This window comes from Mchenga conophoros, linkage group LG2 (genome assembly GCF_057382185.1).
Source record: "Mchenga conophoros isolate Kocher_MC1m ecotype Shallow Benthic linkage group LG2, M_conophoros_male_GT1.1, whole genome shotgun sequence".
Classification (NCBI taxonomy): domain Eukaryota; kingdom Metazoa; phylum Chordata; class Actinopteri; order Cichliformes; family Cichlidae; genus Mchenga; species Mchenga conophoros.
Genome location: NC_140527.1, coordinates 21515076 through 21533103, shown reverse-complemented (window position 1 = coordinate 21533103; position 18028 = coordinate 21515076). Strand labels below are relative to the sequence as shown.

The window sequence follows — 18028 nt, the reverse complement described above, 5'->3', positions numbered from 1 at the left end:
TTCATCTTTATCAGTCATTTCCATGTATGTGTGGTTGAATAACTTCAATATTAAAATATAGCCACTTCCACTTTGTCCACAGCATAGTCTGCACCATGTTAGATAACAAATAAACCACCTTAAGCAGCTGGGAACTGCCTTAATTCTCACTTAAAAAACAAAAATGAAACAAGGCTGTGTCTTTGAAATTAGGTACCCTGTAGTCATATGTAGCCTCAGGGTTCTCATCACAGGCAATGACCTCCGGGGCCATCCAATAAGGAGTACCGATGAAGGTGTTCCTCCGACCGATCGTCTTATCGAGCTGGGCTGACACGCCAAAGTCAACTGCAAAAAAAATTAAATTAAAAAAAATAAAGGTTTCATGTGTGAAAAACAGCCACAACTGTTGCTACTTTCAGAAGCGTCTTTGTGGTCGTGAGATTTATGTGTTTGAATATGACTGTGTGATTGTTCTGTTGTTCTCCCAGGGGTTACGTCTGCTTGAGGAACCACAGCGCATGTGTCAGTGTGTCATACCCAGTTTGACTTCGGCATTCTCTGTGAGCAAAACATTTTGTCCCTTAATGTCTCGGTGAATCACATGGTGGGAGTGAAGATGGGAAAGGCCCTGGAAGACAAATATGAATACATATAAACACTCCCGTGCACACACGGTCAGATGACCGCCGCTATAAATACGAAGGGGCAAACGCTGCCCTCGGAGAGCATTTAGATCACGTGTCTGAAGGATTACTGAACGGAGAGCAGGATTTAGCTTTTAGCTTCAAGTCCATCAGTAGACATCCTTACTTTAGGCAGTTACTGAGTGGCCGAGTAACTCAAGCACAGTTTTAGTGTGTGTATTTGCATTCTCGCTTCTTCAAAATGGGTTAAATAAACAGGAAGTAAGTCTTATTTCAGACAATGACTTCACCATGGTTTCTGTGTGTATTTGTGCGTGCGTGTGTTGTGATGTTAAAACAATGGGGAGACAGCATGGCTGACAGCAGTGGAGAAAACTCTGGCGACAGTCCAGAGCCCTTTGTCTCTCAAGTTTTTTTACAACTACAAAAACAACAAAATAAAAAAAATGAGCTCCGTTTCATTTTTGTTGCAGATAACGGCAACATCAAGGACACCGGGGGCTGATATAAGCTGATATGTTACTGTGTATGTCTCTGAGCCACAAACACCAGCACAGAAAGCGAAGCAAACATCCCGGAGCCTTTCTCAGGACCTCGTGATCTCTCATAATGATAACCATAACATTTTACAGAGATGTGCTTTAAACTGGCCTTTTAAGTATATAACTAAAAGAAGAAATCCCCCCGAGTCACAGTGGGAAACATACGAGAGAATAAATCCCTGAACATGAGGAAGTATCAGTGTCAGTTTGGCTGCTCTTTGATGTTTTGGCAAAGAATCACTAAAAGCAGCCATCGTGTTTCTTTACAACACCAGACACTGAACCACGCTTACATCCACAAACAAGTTACTACCTGCGTTTTTTTAACCAACACTAAAACAGCACCGCAGGCAGAGAGAGGTCCCTGCTGAGTGTTTGTTTGTGTTATTAGATCACACAGAGTTAGCTGACGATGGAGGGTTTGACACAAACAGCATCGTTGCATTACCCAGAAAGCTCACATCTTCTATACTTATTTAAAATGGTCACTTATAAAGGTAAAAAAAAACTGTGTGCTTGATCTTACCCTGAGCACCTCCCGGCAGATGTAAGCAATCCAGTCTTCTTTCAAACAGTTTCCTTTGGTTTTCTTCACCAAGTCTGTCACAGAGCCAGCGCCACAGTACTCCATCACTAACTATATGGGAAATAAATAGCAGAAACATGTGGTGTTTGACACAGGTAACCCAAAAGAACAGCAGTTGTTTAATAAAAACTAAGATAATCCACAGTTTGTGCTGAAGAACAAACAAATGTGACGAGTTAACAAACCCAGAGTTGGTGGTCCTGTCCAGCAGGGCCTTTCTTAATGAAGGCACCGTAATAAGTAGCAATGTTTCTATGGTGGGAATAACTTTTTAACATGTTGATCTCCAGCTTTATCTCCTCTTCTTCCTCCTAAACACAAGAACAAAAACATAAGGAATCAAACAAGTGACAAAAATATTACTGCCATGTGGAATTTCATTATTAGTCATGGTCATCTGACCGTTCACAGGTGATTGAAAATGGCGCTGCCTGGTGTTTGTCTGAAGAGCAGGTGTTACGGCGCTGTGATGCTTCTGTGTTGGGTTCAAAAAGGTTTCAAGGCTTTTATAAAAGTGGCCCTTCTGCCTTGGACATGTGACCTGTTTATTTAAAGTTTTAAAGTGTCGCTCCAAATGTAAAATCACAAACACATCCAGGTAAATAGCCTCTTGAATCTGTTTTATAACCCTTAGATGATCTCTCACCCAGCTACTGGACCTTAACTCAACTACTCCCATCCCACAACAAAACCACTGGGGTTGGTCGACTTTACGTGACAGAGGACAAAAAGAAAGCAGAGGAAACTGTGTGCGGCACTTTTTGTTTTCCTAGTATAAATCCTGGAAATGACTTGTGACTTCTCCAATTCACTGGACTCCTAAATCTACTCAGGATCTGGAAACGAGAGCAGAAGAAAAGAGGAGAGCTGGAGAAGCTGGCTGTGGTTGTTAATCAGGAAAGTGGAAACAACAGAGAGCTTCTCACAGTCGCTGCCCTCCCTTAAATCTTCACAGGAGGGGAGAAAAATGACAAGGCAGAGTTTGAACTTTCACTTCCGTTTGAAACACACAGGCTTCTGCCTACGACGAGGTTGTGTGTGTGTGTGTGTGTGTGTGTGTGTGTGTGTGTGTGTGTGTGTGTGTGTGTGTGTGTGTGTGTGTGTGTGTGTGTGTGTGTGTGTCTGCAAGAAGGCAGATAATAGCCAAGCATTTCCTGCTGTCACATCCACACAAAGAAACTACGACGTTTAGATGTCAGAACAATCTGTAATATAATTTATTCAGGCACTCTATAATTTGTATTTGACTTCTTTTTCTGGGGGAGGCTCTAACGAGTTCTTAACACGTCATCTAGTTGTCTGATTATTCTCTCCATTAATCACGTAATTATCTGCTACATAAAATGTAAGAAACAGAGAAAAATGACAAAGTCTGTGCTAAACTCTCCAGTTTGGCTGCATTACTGAACAAGAAACCAAAACCCAAAGATATTCCCTCTTGATAAGATTTTATCAAGACAGAAGACTGAGCGTGTTGGATTTTGTGATCTTTTAACATTTTATTTTACTTCACACCGATATAAATCCAAAGCCATGCAAGCCTGTCTGTGGAGCAGTACCTTGCTAAATGCTAAGATTGGAACTCACTCATTCTAACAGCAAACATAAGCTGTTTACAAAAAAAGCTCTAGCTGCTCGCTAGGCTTCACCTCTTGACTGCATTTGTTATATTGGTGCCCTTTTGAAGCATTTTCACAGCTCTGGTTAGTGAAATTCTGACCATTAGTCTGGTACTTTGCCTCCCCAAGTAGGTAACTGTGTGTTATACCCACACAGTTTAGAAATGCAGCTGGCTAACCTACACTCCTATTGTTACCTGACACCTTAAGATCAAGATGGCCACGAAGTTAAAGAGCAAACTCCAAAGCGAGGAATCTAGAAGCCAGTGGTTGACATCATAAACCATAAAAACAGTGTGTGGAGGTTATTACAGAGCCATACGTTCACACAACTATGCTATGGGTACTTAGGACTAGGATGTAGGCCGAGAGCAGGGTCTCTGGAGAGAAATACACCACCACAAACTGTCTCGTCTTTTCTTTCAATCCTGCATATTACATGTCTACCGGACATCATGCTATAATAGTACAAGGGATTGTTTTTCTTTAGAGGGCACAACCATAGCGGTTAAAGTAAATATCGAACACATGGATTGGATGGGTTGTTGCCAACATCTGGTGATAATCTGGAACTATATTGGTCACGTGTTCAATGCTTATTTTATCAGCTGTATATTCAGCGATTCCTAGTACCGAGAAAACTCAACTGTATGTGTAATAAGTTGCAAGAAACTCTTGCACTACAGTATGTGTAAATTTAATCCAGGAGCTGAAGAAAAACAGGTCATCTCGATGCAAAACCCTCAAACAGGAGTCACGTATTAAAGGCTGTCATGTATGATTTATGTTAACAGGATGATTATCACGGTGGTGTTGAATTTAATTACACTAACGTTCCACTTTGGTCGTTACGCATCTTATGATGTTCTGTCAGTTATATACTGTGTAACGCAGTCTGCCATCCATCGCTTCAGCCTGCTCTCAATGGCTCATTAGCAGAGTTACCCTCATTTCTCCATCAAACTGTCGTCAGGTAGTTCATGCGATGGCACAAATAGTGTTTGGTGTTTATGGTGTTGCTCAGGCTGTTTGAACATGAAAGGATGCATTTGAGAAGTTGACATTCCAGGTAAAGAACAGGTGGAGCATAAAAAGGATGTCGAAATAAAATAGAGATAAATAAGGATTATTTTTGAGCAGGAGACAGCGTTGCCTCAAACACGACACATGATGACACAGGTACACTCTGAGAGTAGTGAGGTAATGAACCCTTACCTCTGTGACCTCCATGACTTTGATAGCTGCCAGCTGACCTGTCTTGACATGACGGCCCTGTTGGAAAACACACACAATGAGATACGATCACTGTAGAGATTCTGTTAAATATTCTGCACCAGTTCAAATTTCTTAAATCACAAGTGCAGCTGTGCATCTTGGAAAGACAGGCAGCAACTGGATCGTAATATAAAAGATTAGCCTCTAAATGTTTGACGAGGACTACAACAACTGTCCCACGCTGGAGTCTGTAAACAGATGAACGCTCACAAAGTGTTCCCGTTCTCCCTGTAACTCTTCTGAGTGAATACTTGGACTGTGATATAATTCTCAATATTCATGGACTCGGGCAAGTCCACCTAATTTCATTTTCTCTTGAAAGACGCAGACAGAAAGAACAGGACATGACACGAGAGAGAGAGAGAGCGCGAGAGACTAAGTCAGGATGGAGGAGCAGAGCTGTAAAGTGCAGTCAGGTGAAAAAGGGAAAATTGAAAACCATGTCATGACTCAGAAAGCTGACAAGATACTAGAGTAGCTACTCTATAAGCCTTTAAGCTGTGATGTATGACAGTTCTGTGGGAGTGTATAGTGTATGTGTCTGAAACAGACCACCAGACATGACAAACTCGCCATTATTCAGTCAGTCAGCAGTCAGGATTCATACAGAGAGACAAAGTCAGACAAACACAGACACTGAAATGAGGGGCAAGTTTAAAAGTAACAAATATCTGCCTATTCATCTGTTTCCCCCTCAGCAGCCAATTCTTAGAAACGCTCGCGGCCATTTCCAAAGAAATATTGTTGATATGAACAATTGGTCCCGTAGCTATACAGGGAGTGCAGAATTATTAGGCAAATGAGTATTTTGTCCACATCATCCTCTTCATGCATGTTGTCTTACTCCAAGCTGTATAGGCTCGAAAGCCTACTACCAATTAAGCATATTAGGTGATGTGCATCTCTGTAATGAGAAGGGGTGTGGTCTAATGACATCAACACCCTATATCAGGTGTGCATAATTATTAGGCAACGTCCTTTCCTTTGGCAAAATGGGTCAAAAGAAGGACTTGACAGGCTCATAAAAGTCAAAAATAGTGAGATATCTTGCAGAGGGATGCAGAAGTCTCAAAATTGCAAAGCTTCTGAAGCGTGATCATCGAACAATCAAGCGTTTCATTCAAAATAGTCAACAGGGTCGCAAGAAGCGTGTGGAAAAACCAAGGCGCAAAATAACTGCCCATGAACTGAGAAAAGTCAAGCGTGCAGCTGCCAAGATGCCACTTGCCACCAGTTTGGCCATATTTCAGAGCTGCAACATCACTGGAGTGCCCAAGAGCACAAGGTGTGCAATACTCAGAGACATGGCCAAGGTAAGAAAGGCTGAAAGACGACCACCACTGAACAAGACACACAAGCTGAAACGTCAAGACTGGGCCAAGAAATATCTTAAGACTGGTTTTTCTAAGGTTTTATGGACTGATGAAATGAGAGTGAGTCTTGATGGGCCAGATGGATGGGCCCGTGGCTGGATTGGTAAAGGGCAGAGAGCTCCAGTCCGACTCAGACGCCAGCAAGGTGGAGGTGGAGTACTGGTTTGGGCTGGTATCATCAAAGATGAGCTTGTGGGGCCTTTTCGGGTTGAGGATGGAGTCAAGCTCAACTCCCAGTCCTACTGCCAGTTTCTGGAAGACACCTTCTTCAAGCAGTGGTACAGGAAGAAGTCTGCATCCTTCAAGAAAAACATGATTTTCATGCAGGACGATGCTCCATCACACGCGTCCAAGTACTCCACAGCGTGGCTGGCAAGAAAGGGTATAAAAGAAGAAAAACTAATGACATGGCCACCTTGTTCACCTGATCTGAACCCCATTGAGAACCTGTGGTCCATCATCAAATGTGAGATTTACAAGGAGGGAAAACAGTACACCTCTCTGAACAGTGTCTGGGAGGCTGTGGTTGCTGCTGCACGCAATGTTGATGGTGAACAGATCAAAACACTGACAGAATCCATGGACGGCAGGCTTTTGAGTGTCCTTGCAAAGAAAGGTGGCTATATTGGTCGCTGATTTGTTTTTGTTTTGTTTTTGAATGTCAGAAATGTATATTTGTGAATGTGGAGATGTTATATTGGTTTCACTGGTAAAAATAAATAATTGAAATGGGTAAATATTTGTTTTTTGTTAAGTTGCCTAATAATTCTGCACAGTAATAGTCACCTGCACACACAGATATCCCCCTAAAATAGCTAAAACTAAAAACAAACTAAAAACTACTTCCAAAAACATTCAGCTTTGATATTAATGAGTTTTTTGGGTTCATTGAGAACATGGTTGTTGTTCAATAATAAAATTATTCCTCAAAAATACAACTTGCCTAATAATTCTGCACTCCCTGTACAGCTTGGACTTGGAGGACAGCAGGGTGTCAAAACATGTGTGTCTACATCGACCATTTCCACATCTGAGGAGTTTTCAGGAGTTTGCAACAAGCTTGACGGCATAAACACGTCTGTCATAATCCAGCTGAATGGTGGGTGGCATATTTTGTAGCTCCGTGTCCTGTTATAGTTAGCCTGTTCCTCTTTATGAATAGAAGACAAGTCATTCAACTGCAGTGGCATGAATGGAAAGTCACCAAGTTAAACTGAACTAAAGATTTACAAATGTGCAGTTTTTATGTGAAAGAGTGTTTTTTTTGGGTTTTTTTTTACAACGAGCACCGAGGTTACTTTTACTGGCTAACAAAACCAGCATCCATCCTTTTGCGTCAACATGTTTTTTGATTATGTCTCAAGAAAACAGAATTCAATCATGGTACGAGGCGGGAGTTCTTGGCTGATCGTGGGAAATAACAAATGGGAAGTTTGGAGAATATTTATTATCACAGCAAATAGACTGTACTGTTCAAGAACAGAAAGATGGTGAGAAACAACTAACAATGTGCTGGCAAACCTGCTGTAGGCTTCAGGGATACTCAGCACAGACAATTTATTTTAGAAATAGATCCATGAAGATGTGACATCTTTAAAGAAAGTGTTGTCAAGAGAAAGAAGAGGAGCTGCCTGGTTAGTTAGAAATATACTGCAGTAGAATATTATCCAATGAGCTCAAGTTATTCATGTAAACATCATTCAACAAAACATCAAAGTAAACATCTGTCATGTAGCTCTGGTCTGATATTGATGGCACTTCAAACTCTTAAAAAGAAGAAACAAATCAAAAGATATTAAAAATAAAATAATCTTCCCTGAAAAGTGAACAGTGCCCAGAGAGTGAGCTGCAGCTGGAGCCTGAATCCTTGAAAAGTTTTATTTATCACGCCATGTGTTCTTTGATATAAAGCATGTCAGTGTTTTGGTCACTACAGTGAAACTAAACATCTTGACCAGTAGCATGCAGACTTGGTTCACAGTCGGTTGAAGTGTTCCTCGGCCAGTCCAAACCCTTTTCAGCTGGAATTCTTCACACACATTTCACTGAGCATGAGCTGTGATGTGAAGCCGTCTCTTCATCCTGGCCTTGATTGTGTCCTAAAGTAGAGGACAGTGTCTCCATAATTGCAAAGAATTGTGGCATGGAGTCATCCACTAGCCTGGCTATAATAAATAAGGAAATGGCCTTCCTGTCCCATCACACTTGATGGTGTGTGCTTGCTGCCACCACAGCAAACCAGTGTGAAATGTTCTCCACTCAGCTGATCTAGTTACTCATTAAAAATACGCCGCACTGACGCGCATGCACACACTAACAGGGGTCTGGTCTCTCCATCAGAATTAATTGGAGAAAAATGTTGCTCTTATTTTGCATCCTGAAGTCCATGAATATCTCTCACACACACACACACACACACACACACACACACACAATAAGGGAAGACTACAAATATCGTTTCAGTGAAAAGGTTACTATAATATATTCATGCATATGCTAATCAGATACAAGCGAGACATTTATAACACAGACAGCACGGAGACAAACGAGAGAAACAGTCTCACTGCATCTCTCTTTCTGTCCTGCTCTTGCTTCAGTGTCAGTCTCGCCACCCGCTGTATCTGTCCCCTTCAAGATCAATATGTTGGTTACATACGTGGATATGTGAAAGATTAATTCTCCTGAAGAAACTGAGTGTGGAAACTGTGCCACTTAAAGCCTATACGGTTGTAACCTTAGTCAGTATAAAAGATGGATGTAGCTTCCAGTTCACATAAAAGTGAAGCCGTTGCTGAAGTGCCTTTAACCTGCGTTCTTTCACATGGCCAGCAGGGGGCGACTCCCGTGGTTAGCTTCAGGTGTCTCAGCTTCCTTGCTCTGAAACTTCAGCAGCTACTTTTCTAATTGTTATATCGGCTGAGCCATGAAAGGAGGTGTGACGAGGCAATTGGGGAAAAAAATGCTCAAGGCTCCATAACAGGACTTCACTAACAAAGGGGTGACATCATGGTGGTTACGTCTATCTGCTATACGGTCTGTGGCAGTAACTGCATGTGTTTGTGTTCATATAGCTTTGTGAGAACAGATTGGGGACTGTGCGATATGACCAAAATCTCATATCCATATAAGACATTTCTGTAAATTCTGTGACTTTCGGGCAACTTGACTTTACCATTTACGTTTTCAGCTGGGTGTGGTGCACCTGGAGTCGAGTGTTTTGACGGATGCATGAAACTATGTATTTTTAGACAGGAGGTGTAGCCCCGCCATTTTCTTTGTGAGTATTTATTACACGGCGTGCTGCGGGGGAGAGCCTGTTCTAACGTTTGAGTCTACGGTTTATTTTGAGCACTTGACGGCTGTTTTTGCTTCTCATCTGTAAACTCTCTCCACACGCTTTCAGGTGATTCTTGCGTCGGTGGTAGAGGTTTGTCAGGTTTGAGTCTGTGGTGGAGACCTGTTTCCTGCATAATTTGCATAGTACAGTTTTCTGGCCAGTATCAGACTTTTCAGAACCAAACCATGTCCATGCTGGTCCTCGATTTGTTTGGAGCTACCTGGTTCTGCCTCATCTTCACTGGCCATGCTGGGACTTATCTGTGCCTGCATCCATGTGCTGACCATCCAAACGATGAAAAAAAAAAAAATTGCTGCAAACTGTTTATTTTGCGACACCACAAAACAAACAATATCATCCGATATGAAACGACAGATGTTTTAATTTCATCATCCGATACATGTCCTCATATCGCACAGCCCTAATGAGGACACTTTTCACTTCACCTTCAGTTTTGAAGACTTTGGGTCACGGTTGAAGTTAGGATGGGAGTAATATCTATTGACAGATATCTCCACATGAATATGCAGAATAGATTTTCGATACTGGCTCTGTGGGGTCTTTTGTTTGGAGTCTTTTGTGACGACACTGCAGTGCAGACCAGTCGTGTTTGAGGCGACTTTGACTTTTAGCAGTTGAAAACTCTGGGCGGAGAGAATAAGAACAAACTTGCTGAAAAGGTTTCTAGAAACCATCAGTTATCATCTGAAGTTCATTTAGCTTTTAGTTTGTTTGTTAACATGTCTCAGCATTAATAGTTAGTCTGTAATCAGTAACCACCGCTCAGAACCACAAGGAACCAGAACACTTGGCCTGCGATTTTCACTTGTCTGGAGCACTGCTGGCACACACTGATCATTTTCCACACCGATAGTCCAAGTCTTTTTCCCCTCATATGAGTCAATTTTAAGTTGCCACAGTTAAGTAACACTATTATTAACATGAACCTCCAGTGATAATATTACATGAATGGTTATTTCTTATTCAGTGATGTTGATAAGGTGCATGATAAAAAGTGTACACCCAAACAAAAGATTCACTTTATTTCAGCTTAGCTGTGCTTGCACATGTGGAGGCTGCATTACTAAAGTTCACCACATGAAATTCAGAGAGGCAGTTTCAATCCCGGGACACGTGAGCGTTCACTGAGAAATGAGAAACAGCAGCAGCAGAGAACAGTTACTAAAACGATTAAATATGACAGCTCAGATCTGAAGGCTTTGGTTGGCCTACGAGTGAAAATGGTTTTGGTATCTCATACGAGGAAATCAGTCCCACATCCACTGGGCTTTAGCTGGGGTGGGACCTTCAGATGCATTTCACATGTTTGATCACAATGGGATGTGGGGAGTTTTTGACCAAAGTCAAAAAGTCAATCAAATGTCACAGTTTCAATAATGAGCTGTGTTGGTGGGAATGTTTGTGGTAGGAGCTGGGCTATGTCTATTACCAGGCCAGGTAATATCCTGTGAAGTGATGAGGGCTGAATTAGCATAATTATCTTTATTTTGCACATTAAAGCTTTTTTAAAACTTTTTTTTCTACTTTTCCATTCACATGTAACCTTCATTAGCTGGAACTACAGTTTCAAAGCTGCAGTGTTTTCATTACATGGGTGTAAACTCCACAAAGGTAAACTCACCACACCGTCATCAGAGGAGAACTGGGAAAAATCAAGCAGCTCCTTTTTTGCTTTCTATGCATGTTACATGTACAAGCAGTCAGATGAATAGCAGCTTGGCCAATCTGTGGGCTCTCACCACATACTCTCTTATTTTATTACCACAAAAGAAATAAAAGGAATGCACAATAAAAACAAAGAGCTAATGAAAAAGAATCCTAATAATTTTTTACAGTCTGGGAAAACAGCCCTAACTGACAGCAATAGTCATTACACACTCAGAGCCTGCATCACAAACTTAGGGGGTGGGTGAAAGGTAATGACCAGGCAAGCCAAATGCATTATGGGAATTCTAAGATTGAGAAACTGTGAGGTTGGCTTCATACTGTCTGACTCTATCAGAGTGTCAAATACTGATTTCTCTGGTTTTTAAACAAGCTCTACTATTGTACCGAGTTCAGCGCTGAATCACTCGAGTACTTTTAATTATAGTTCTGGCATTTAGAAAGTAAAGTAAGGAGGCCAGATACTTTTATGAATGTTCTAACAATTGGACTCACAGCTCTGGGACACATGGGTAATCAGCACAAACTGCAGCTCTAACCCTCATGGGGGGCCGCTTTCCTCTTCTCTCTCTTTAATAGGTCTCTCTCCCTCTTCCTTCCTCCCCTCCACTCTGTCTCTCTGGCTTTCACCTCTGCCTTCCTTCCGTTGCCCTCACTCACTTTCCTCTCCATTTTTACCCTTTGTCTCGCTCTCTCTCTCTGCTCTCTCTGTTTCACTGTTAACAAACAGTATTTCTAATACTACCCATTCTGCTCCAGCTCACACCTTCCCCCACAAACACTTACCTAAGAAACTAAAACTTTAACTTTGAAAGCTATTACTCATTTCAGTTACATCTAATAAAGAAGCATTAGGTGACTACATTTTTAATGTAAGGAAGCTCTTAGTTGTGTGGCAGCAGAAAGTGTTGAGCTGGGGGAAGGAGTCAGTCTGTGCTGTCAACGCAGACTGACAGTTGATCAGTCTGTGAATGTCCAAGTCCACATTTGGACATGATTTTGGTCAGCAGATCTCCTCATGAGCAACACAGGAATGATGATATGTGAATAACAGAAAGGGAAGCAATGCAACTGAAACTTGAAAGAGGAAGTGCAAGTGATTCAGTCAGAGTGGTACTACAGCCAGCTGTTGTATGGTTTCAACACCGAGTCAAAGTTTGCACAGATGCTCGAGTGAAACTTTCTTTGACCCATCACAAATGTAATTCACATTCATTTACGGATCAATTTACATTGATATTCTTGATTTTTGTTATTCATGTGATTACCACAACTCAGCCACACAGGTCAGTGACACACAAATAGTTAAAAAAAAAAATTCCAACTGCTGTAAATTAGTCACACTAATTATCATAGTGGCATCATTGTAAATTATAAAGCTACAATATTGTGCTTAAGATACTGCAGTCACTTTAGTCAGTGTTACTAAGGAAAATTGTGTTGCGTCAGCAGTGCTCAGAGGTCTGTGCTTTAGTAGAGTTTGGCTTTTTCACAGTGTGACACACACACATACCCACACACACACAGATGACTCTATAGCAGTGGCTCGCAGAAGGGAAGTTCCTTTTGCAAACAGGGAAACGCCCTGTGTGTGTGTGTGTGTGTGTGTGAATGATGTGTATATGGTGAATAAGACAAGCACGCACCATGCACTATGAATGTCCAACACAGCATTTTAATATATTTATGTGCATGTGTCACCCATTTCTTCTGTCGAGCACCTCCTTGCTTCTAAGCAATAAAACTTCTGCAGTCTCTTTACATTTTCTTTCGTTTTTTTATATTTTAAGACGGGGCAAATTATCAAAGATGTACAGTAAAATGTTTAAATCTGTATCTGCATTTATACTGTGGGAACTTGGGTCGCTGCAAGGTATTGTTCTTTGATGTGCCAAAAACTGTCAGGGTGCACTGTGCAGCACGGTGTCAGATTTAATTATATGGAATAACCACTCTTACTATTATTTGTATCGTGCAAATGGGTTTCATCTTTTAATTTTCAAACATCTCGAAATCTACACTTATAAGTGAACACACTGGACTTTTTATATTGGTGTACTGGTTTATTGAATCTGTTATCACTAAGTTCTCTAATTGTCACGTCCTTAGATGAGGTTGAACACAAAAGCACTAAAGCTTCTTTGATTCCCTGAGTAGTTCCTGGCGTCTGTTTCTGGGGTAATTTTGAAGAAAAGCCCTGATTGTCTCCAGGCCTCTCTGCTCTCCATGCCGTCTAATTGTGTCTGTCTTTGCATGTCAGAAAATCCCATCTGCTGACCAGGAGGCTCTTCCACTCAATTAAGATGAAAATGAGGATAATTTGGGCACACTTTGCTCCGGTGTCTGTTCCAGTGGACACTGGGGTTTGATTGACACGGGATCAGATGTCTAACTGACAATTGCTGGATCAAAAATCAAATGTGTACATGAGTCATGGGAAAATTTCATAATCACTACAATCAATTCCTGATGCACATCAACTCTGAGGCCTCAATTTAGAGCAGAACTGATTGGGAACATAACCTAAGTTGGAATACAAACATTTTCACCAAGCAGAGGATCACTGTGACTGACAGCAACAGCAACCTGCACATAAAAAAAACAAAAAACAAAACACCATCCTGGTGGATCCTGTTCCACCTTCATCTTCTGCCTCTCCCTTTTGGCAGTACTTATTGTAGGATTCTTCACATCCTATCACAGCTAACATGCCCTCATTTAGTTTTCCTTCTATACAGATCAACTGCTTCACTAGTTACATTTGTTCCAACACTGATTGCATTTCTGTCTCCAAAAACATTTCCTTTCAGGTAGACAGGAATGGTCTCTCAGATCACGTGAATACACGTAAATCAGTGAGTGTAAGTATGAGATTTCTTGACTTGAATCCACATGAGGATTGAGGAGGTATATTCACACTGGGTGAGGTGATGCAATATGCCTCCTGCATGCTCAGGTAGCACCTCGAATGGGGAATCTGCAGTTGCAAGCAGGCACCATCTCCTGCTGTGTGCTACGTGTAACAAAGGGCAACTTCAGGCAATGCTTGCACCAGATTCTCCTGCCACTGCTCAGTGTTCACGTGTGAAATTAGTAATGCACGACATTTGTCTTTTAAAAGTAAGAATCGCTGTATTGCAATAGCAGTTTCACTGTGGGTAACGGTAATTGCTGTACGATTATTGTACTCACAGATTTTCTTCCTATTAAATAGAAGAGACCTTCAGCACAACCATGTGCAGCTCATACGGCATTGTGTGATTGTTAGTTTTATACCTCTAATACTACCTTAAATGATCTGAATTAAAATTACCGGTATAATGGTGGCATTTTAATCCGTGGTGCTCACCTTTAGGTAATCAAAGTTTCTTATTCATCCAACAATACTACACACCTATCATTCAATGCAGAGGCATGAAGAAATAAACAAAGGAAGAGCCCAGATGCAATGTCAGCACTCACATCAATCCACAAGTGTTTTTGTACGGGGTGAGGAGAGCGTGTGTGCAGTGCCAGTTATTGTTCTCCAGGCCATGCTGCATTCATGGTTTCCCAGGTTGAGGCTCACTCTCATTATAAGACCGTGTACATGGGAAACCAGATTTGCTCAGCCTCATTAAGGTCTGATTGATTGCCTGTTAGAGCTACACACCATCATTATTACTTTACCTATAGCGAGGCTTTTAAACCACAGCAGAGTGCTGGCAGACTGCGGCTCCATTATTTGTACTGATGCAGGCAGAAAAATGCCCCAAATAACATTTCTTTAAGAAAGTTAAAAACACATAGAGGGCCAGCCAATTAACTTTTTAAACTATTCTACACAAGTAATTTTTCAAGCAGGGTCAAGCATCATTAGAGAATACAGTACACAGAAAGAAAAAGGTATCAGACATGGTACCGCCTTCAGTCATTAGAATCACTGCTGTGATTCAGCTCACAGTTTATCAGTTTTTGTTTTTCTTCCCTTGTTAATGCTCTACTAAATGTTACTCACATTTGTTAATGCTTTAGCCCTGAAAAAAAAAATCTTTACCAAGCATGAAATTTGTGATTTTCCTCCCCGGTTTGAAAGAACCCTGTAAGGCCTGACTGTCCTGTGCATCGCTTGCAACATATCCTCTTTCAGGAAATCAAATGGCACACACACCCTACTTTCTGTGTCACCTAATCCCACGAAGACATGGACAACTCTGAGAACGCATCATTGGCTATGTGCATCCTTCAGCCCTTAACTTTTAACCTCTTCCTTAAATAAACCTGTTACTTTAAAACTTTTGGGAGAACCTAAAGCCTGCTTCTTCCAAAACAGTTACACTTGTTGTACATGTATCCTGCCCTTCATGTACAACATTGTTCCTTTTCCATAATTCACAGTGGAATAAAAAAAAAAAAAAAATGTTGTTTCAAACATCTGTCCACACAGTCTCTCGTCCCATATCCACACACCAACCCAGTGGTTCTGGATCACACCTGCTAGTTCTTGGCGAGCTCTGTGTAGTAGTCTCCGCCTGCTACAGGTTTTCTAGCTCACAGTGGATCTTTAAAACTGGCAACTGCAGTTATTATTCTAGAGCAAGTAAGTGGAGCTGGAGTTCATCTTACCACTCTGGAGAAGCATCAGAATGATGCTGAGAACAGCCTCCACAATAATCTGTCAGCTAAGCTCACTGGTGAGGAAACAAGACATAGGACTGAAGTTGGAGCGAGCTGACTGGTGTTATTCTCCTAGATTGATGACAACAAAACAATAAAAATCTACCCAGCTCCTACCACACAAGGTCTAAGTAGTGGAAACACTGCTTATGTCTAATCTGAAATCATGCAAACATTTCTGTTTGTTATAGGGCAGGTAGATAGGCATTCATGACTTGACCCCTCCTAAACGGCCTCAACCACAATAATTTTTCACCCAGGAAGCTCTCAGTTGCTCAAAGATGAAACTAACCCACAAAGGTGTAGCAAACAGTGCAGCTGGTAAAGCATCAGCTTTAGGGGTTTAGCAAACTCGTGTGAAAATAGGGCACAACCAGCTGCAGGAGCCTAAATAACACTAAACACCTTCTACAACCACAAACCACTCACTCACACATATATAAACAGATACTGCGATAAGGAAGTGAGCCCCACCCAGGGCCTTTAAAAGATGCTCTAGTTGCACGTGTGTGTGTGTGTGTGTGTGTGTGTGTGTGTGTGTGTGTGTGCGCGCTAAAGGATATTTCAGTAAACAAAAGTATCTTTTTTCCCCTCCTAATTAACTGGAAGTAGCTGTTGCAACTTTTACCAGAAATGACGTTTTACAACCGTAACACCATGAGTCTGCATATGCCAACAGCTGCTACATGTTTAGCTTCGCATTAGCTTGTAAGGTAAAGACGACAACAGGAAGCTACTATTGCTGCCATTTAAACAATGTTTAGATTTAAAGCACTACATATGATACTTTCATGTGTCTGTTGATGTTACAATGTGCAGCAACGCATCACGGCAGTACTCACCTTGTACACCTGACCGTAGGTCCCATTGCCAACTACTTCAACTAGCTCAAAGATCCCAGCTGGATCCTAAAAAAATACAAATAAATAAATTGTTATTAAAAATAACAGCAACATGCTGAGAAATCCAAGCATGTTTGTTCTCGAGTGAAGCAACATAGTGTATAGGAAATGCGACATTGCAGCAAAGTCAAAATGCAACAGGCTAGTGCCAAGAAAAACTATGACAAACAGTTTCATTGCTCAGAGCTGAGGGTACAACTCAAAGTTATGCTTGGATGGGGACTGAAGAAGTGGGACTGCAAATGTAGATGAGAGTTTGAGCTGAAGATGAGACTGCACCAATTTGTATCAGAACAAAATCAGTTTGGCTGTTAGTGGAGGATGGTGCGTTAATTTTACAGTTTGATGAAAGCTGTAAAACACTTAAGTTACATTTCTTTGTTTCCCTACGCAAAAATGAGGAATAAATACAGAACAAAAACAGAACAGTGACACTGGCTAAATACGGCTTATGTTTAGGTCACGGCCTGAGTGGCTACAGAAACATCATCACACCTAATGTCATATCAAATATTTGTAGTCACACAGGCAAACGACTAAGCAGCATGAGGCCACAATAAAGTAGCAACTAAACATTACAGTTGGGAAAAAAACACGCTGTGCGCTACTTGGACTGCATCTTAAACATTAAACAAACTCTGTTTATTTCAGTGGTCACTTGTTGCATTGTTGCACACTAACTTTTCGGCAAGTCTACACCGGGAGAAACCTTGTGTAAACAGTGCAGCTTGTAAAGTTGACACCAAACAGGACACAGAGCAGACAGGAGGCACCGTGGCACACGCCAAGTTAAAGCACACTGAGTTTGTGTAACAGTGAAGAATAGTAGCGAGTACCGACCGTTAGACGAGGCACAAAAACCAATCACTGTTTGATTACTCAGCTGCAGCTTGAAAGCACCGTTAAATTTTCAAGCAACACCCACCACATCCCACACTGTTTAACATTACCTTTTATATGTATATACAGAAAAAAGAAGCAAGGTTTCTTTACTTACTCTCAAAGCAGCGAGGTCTATGCTGTCCAAACTTCGCGTGGTGTTTTCTCTCGACATTGCTGTCAGAAACTTTGTCAGTATGTTGATATGTGTAAACAAGACATGGACGGTCAGAGTTTGTCTCCCAACGCTACGCACTAACGGGCTTTTCTCTAGTCGGGTCCATTCTGAAGTTTAGCTTCACCAAGCTAGTCGCCGAAAACACGCAACATCCGGCTGCACCTTTCAGAATAAGTGTCTTTCTTATTCTGTCTTTCCAGACTGCGATTTTTCTTTGTGTAAAGTCTTTATTGTTACTTTTTGAGACAGATAAAACATATCATAGATATGTTATGAATATATCTTATTTACAATATACTAAATTTATAGCAATTTATATTTCAGTATATGGCATAAATCTTACTCTGACAACCATGACGTTTTTGTGGT

General features: G+C 41.3%; 1 protein-coding gene across 5 annotated transcripts in view; it reads right to left on the bottom strand.

Annotated features, from left to right (window-relative positions):
• The window catches only part of LOC146581887 (mitogen-activated protein kinase kinase kinase kinase 4-like), a 56805-nt gene extending 39022 nt beyond the window's left edge, over positions 1 to 17783 (bottom strand). For all 5 annotated transcript variants that reach the window (XM_085287861.1, XM_085287862.1, XM_085287864.1 and 2 more), the window contains exons 1-7: positions 17600 to 17783; positions 16543 to 16608; positions 4589 to 4645; positions 1940 to 2065; positions 1695 to 1805; positions 520 to 610; positions 197 to 327 (exon numbers count right to left, since the gene is read on the bottom strand). In XM_085287861.1, coding sequence (XP_085143987.1) covers positions 197 to 327; positions 520 to 610; positions 1695 to 1805; positions 1940 to 2065; positions 4589 to 4645; positions 16543 to 16608; positions 17600 to 17656 — 639 coding nt within the window. In that variant the 5' untranslated portion in view covers positions 17657 to 17783. The remainder of the gene's footprint in view (positions 1 to 196; positions 328 to 519; positions 611 to 1694; positions 1806 to 1939; positions 2066 to 4588; positions 4646 to 16542; positions 16609 to 17599) is intronic.
• Between the last annotated feature and the right edge of the window lie 245 nt (positions 17784 to 18028).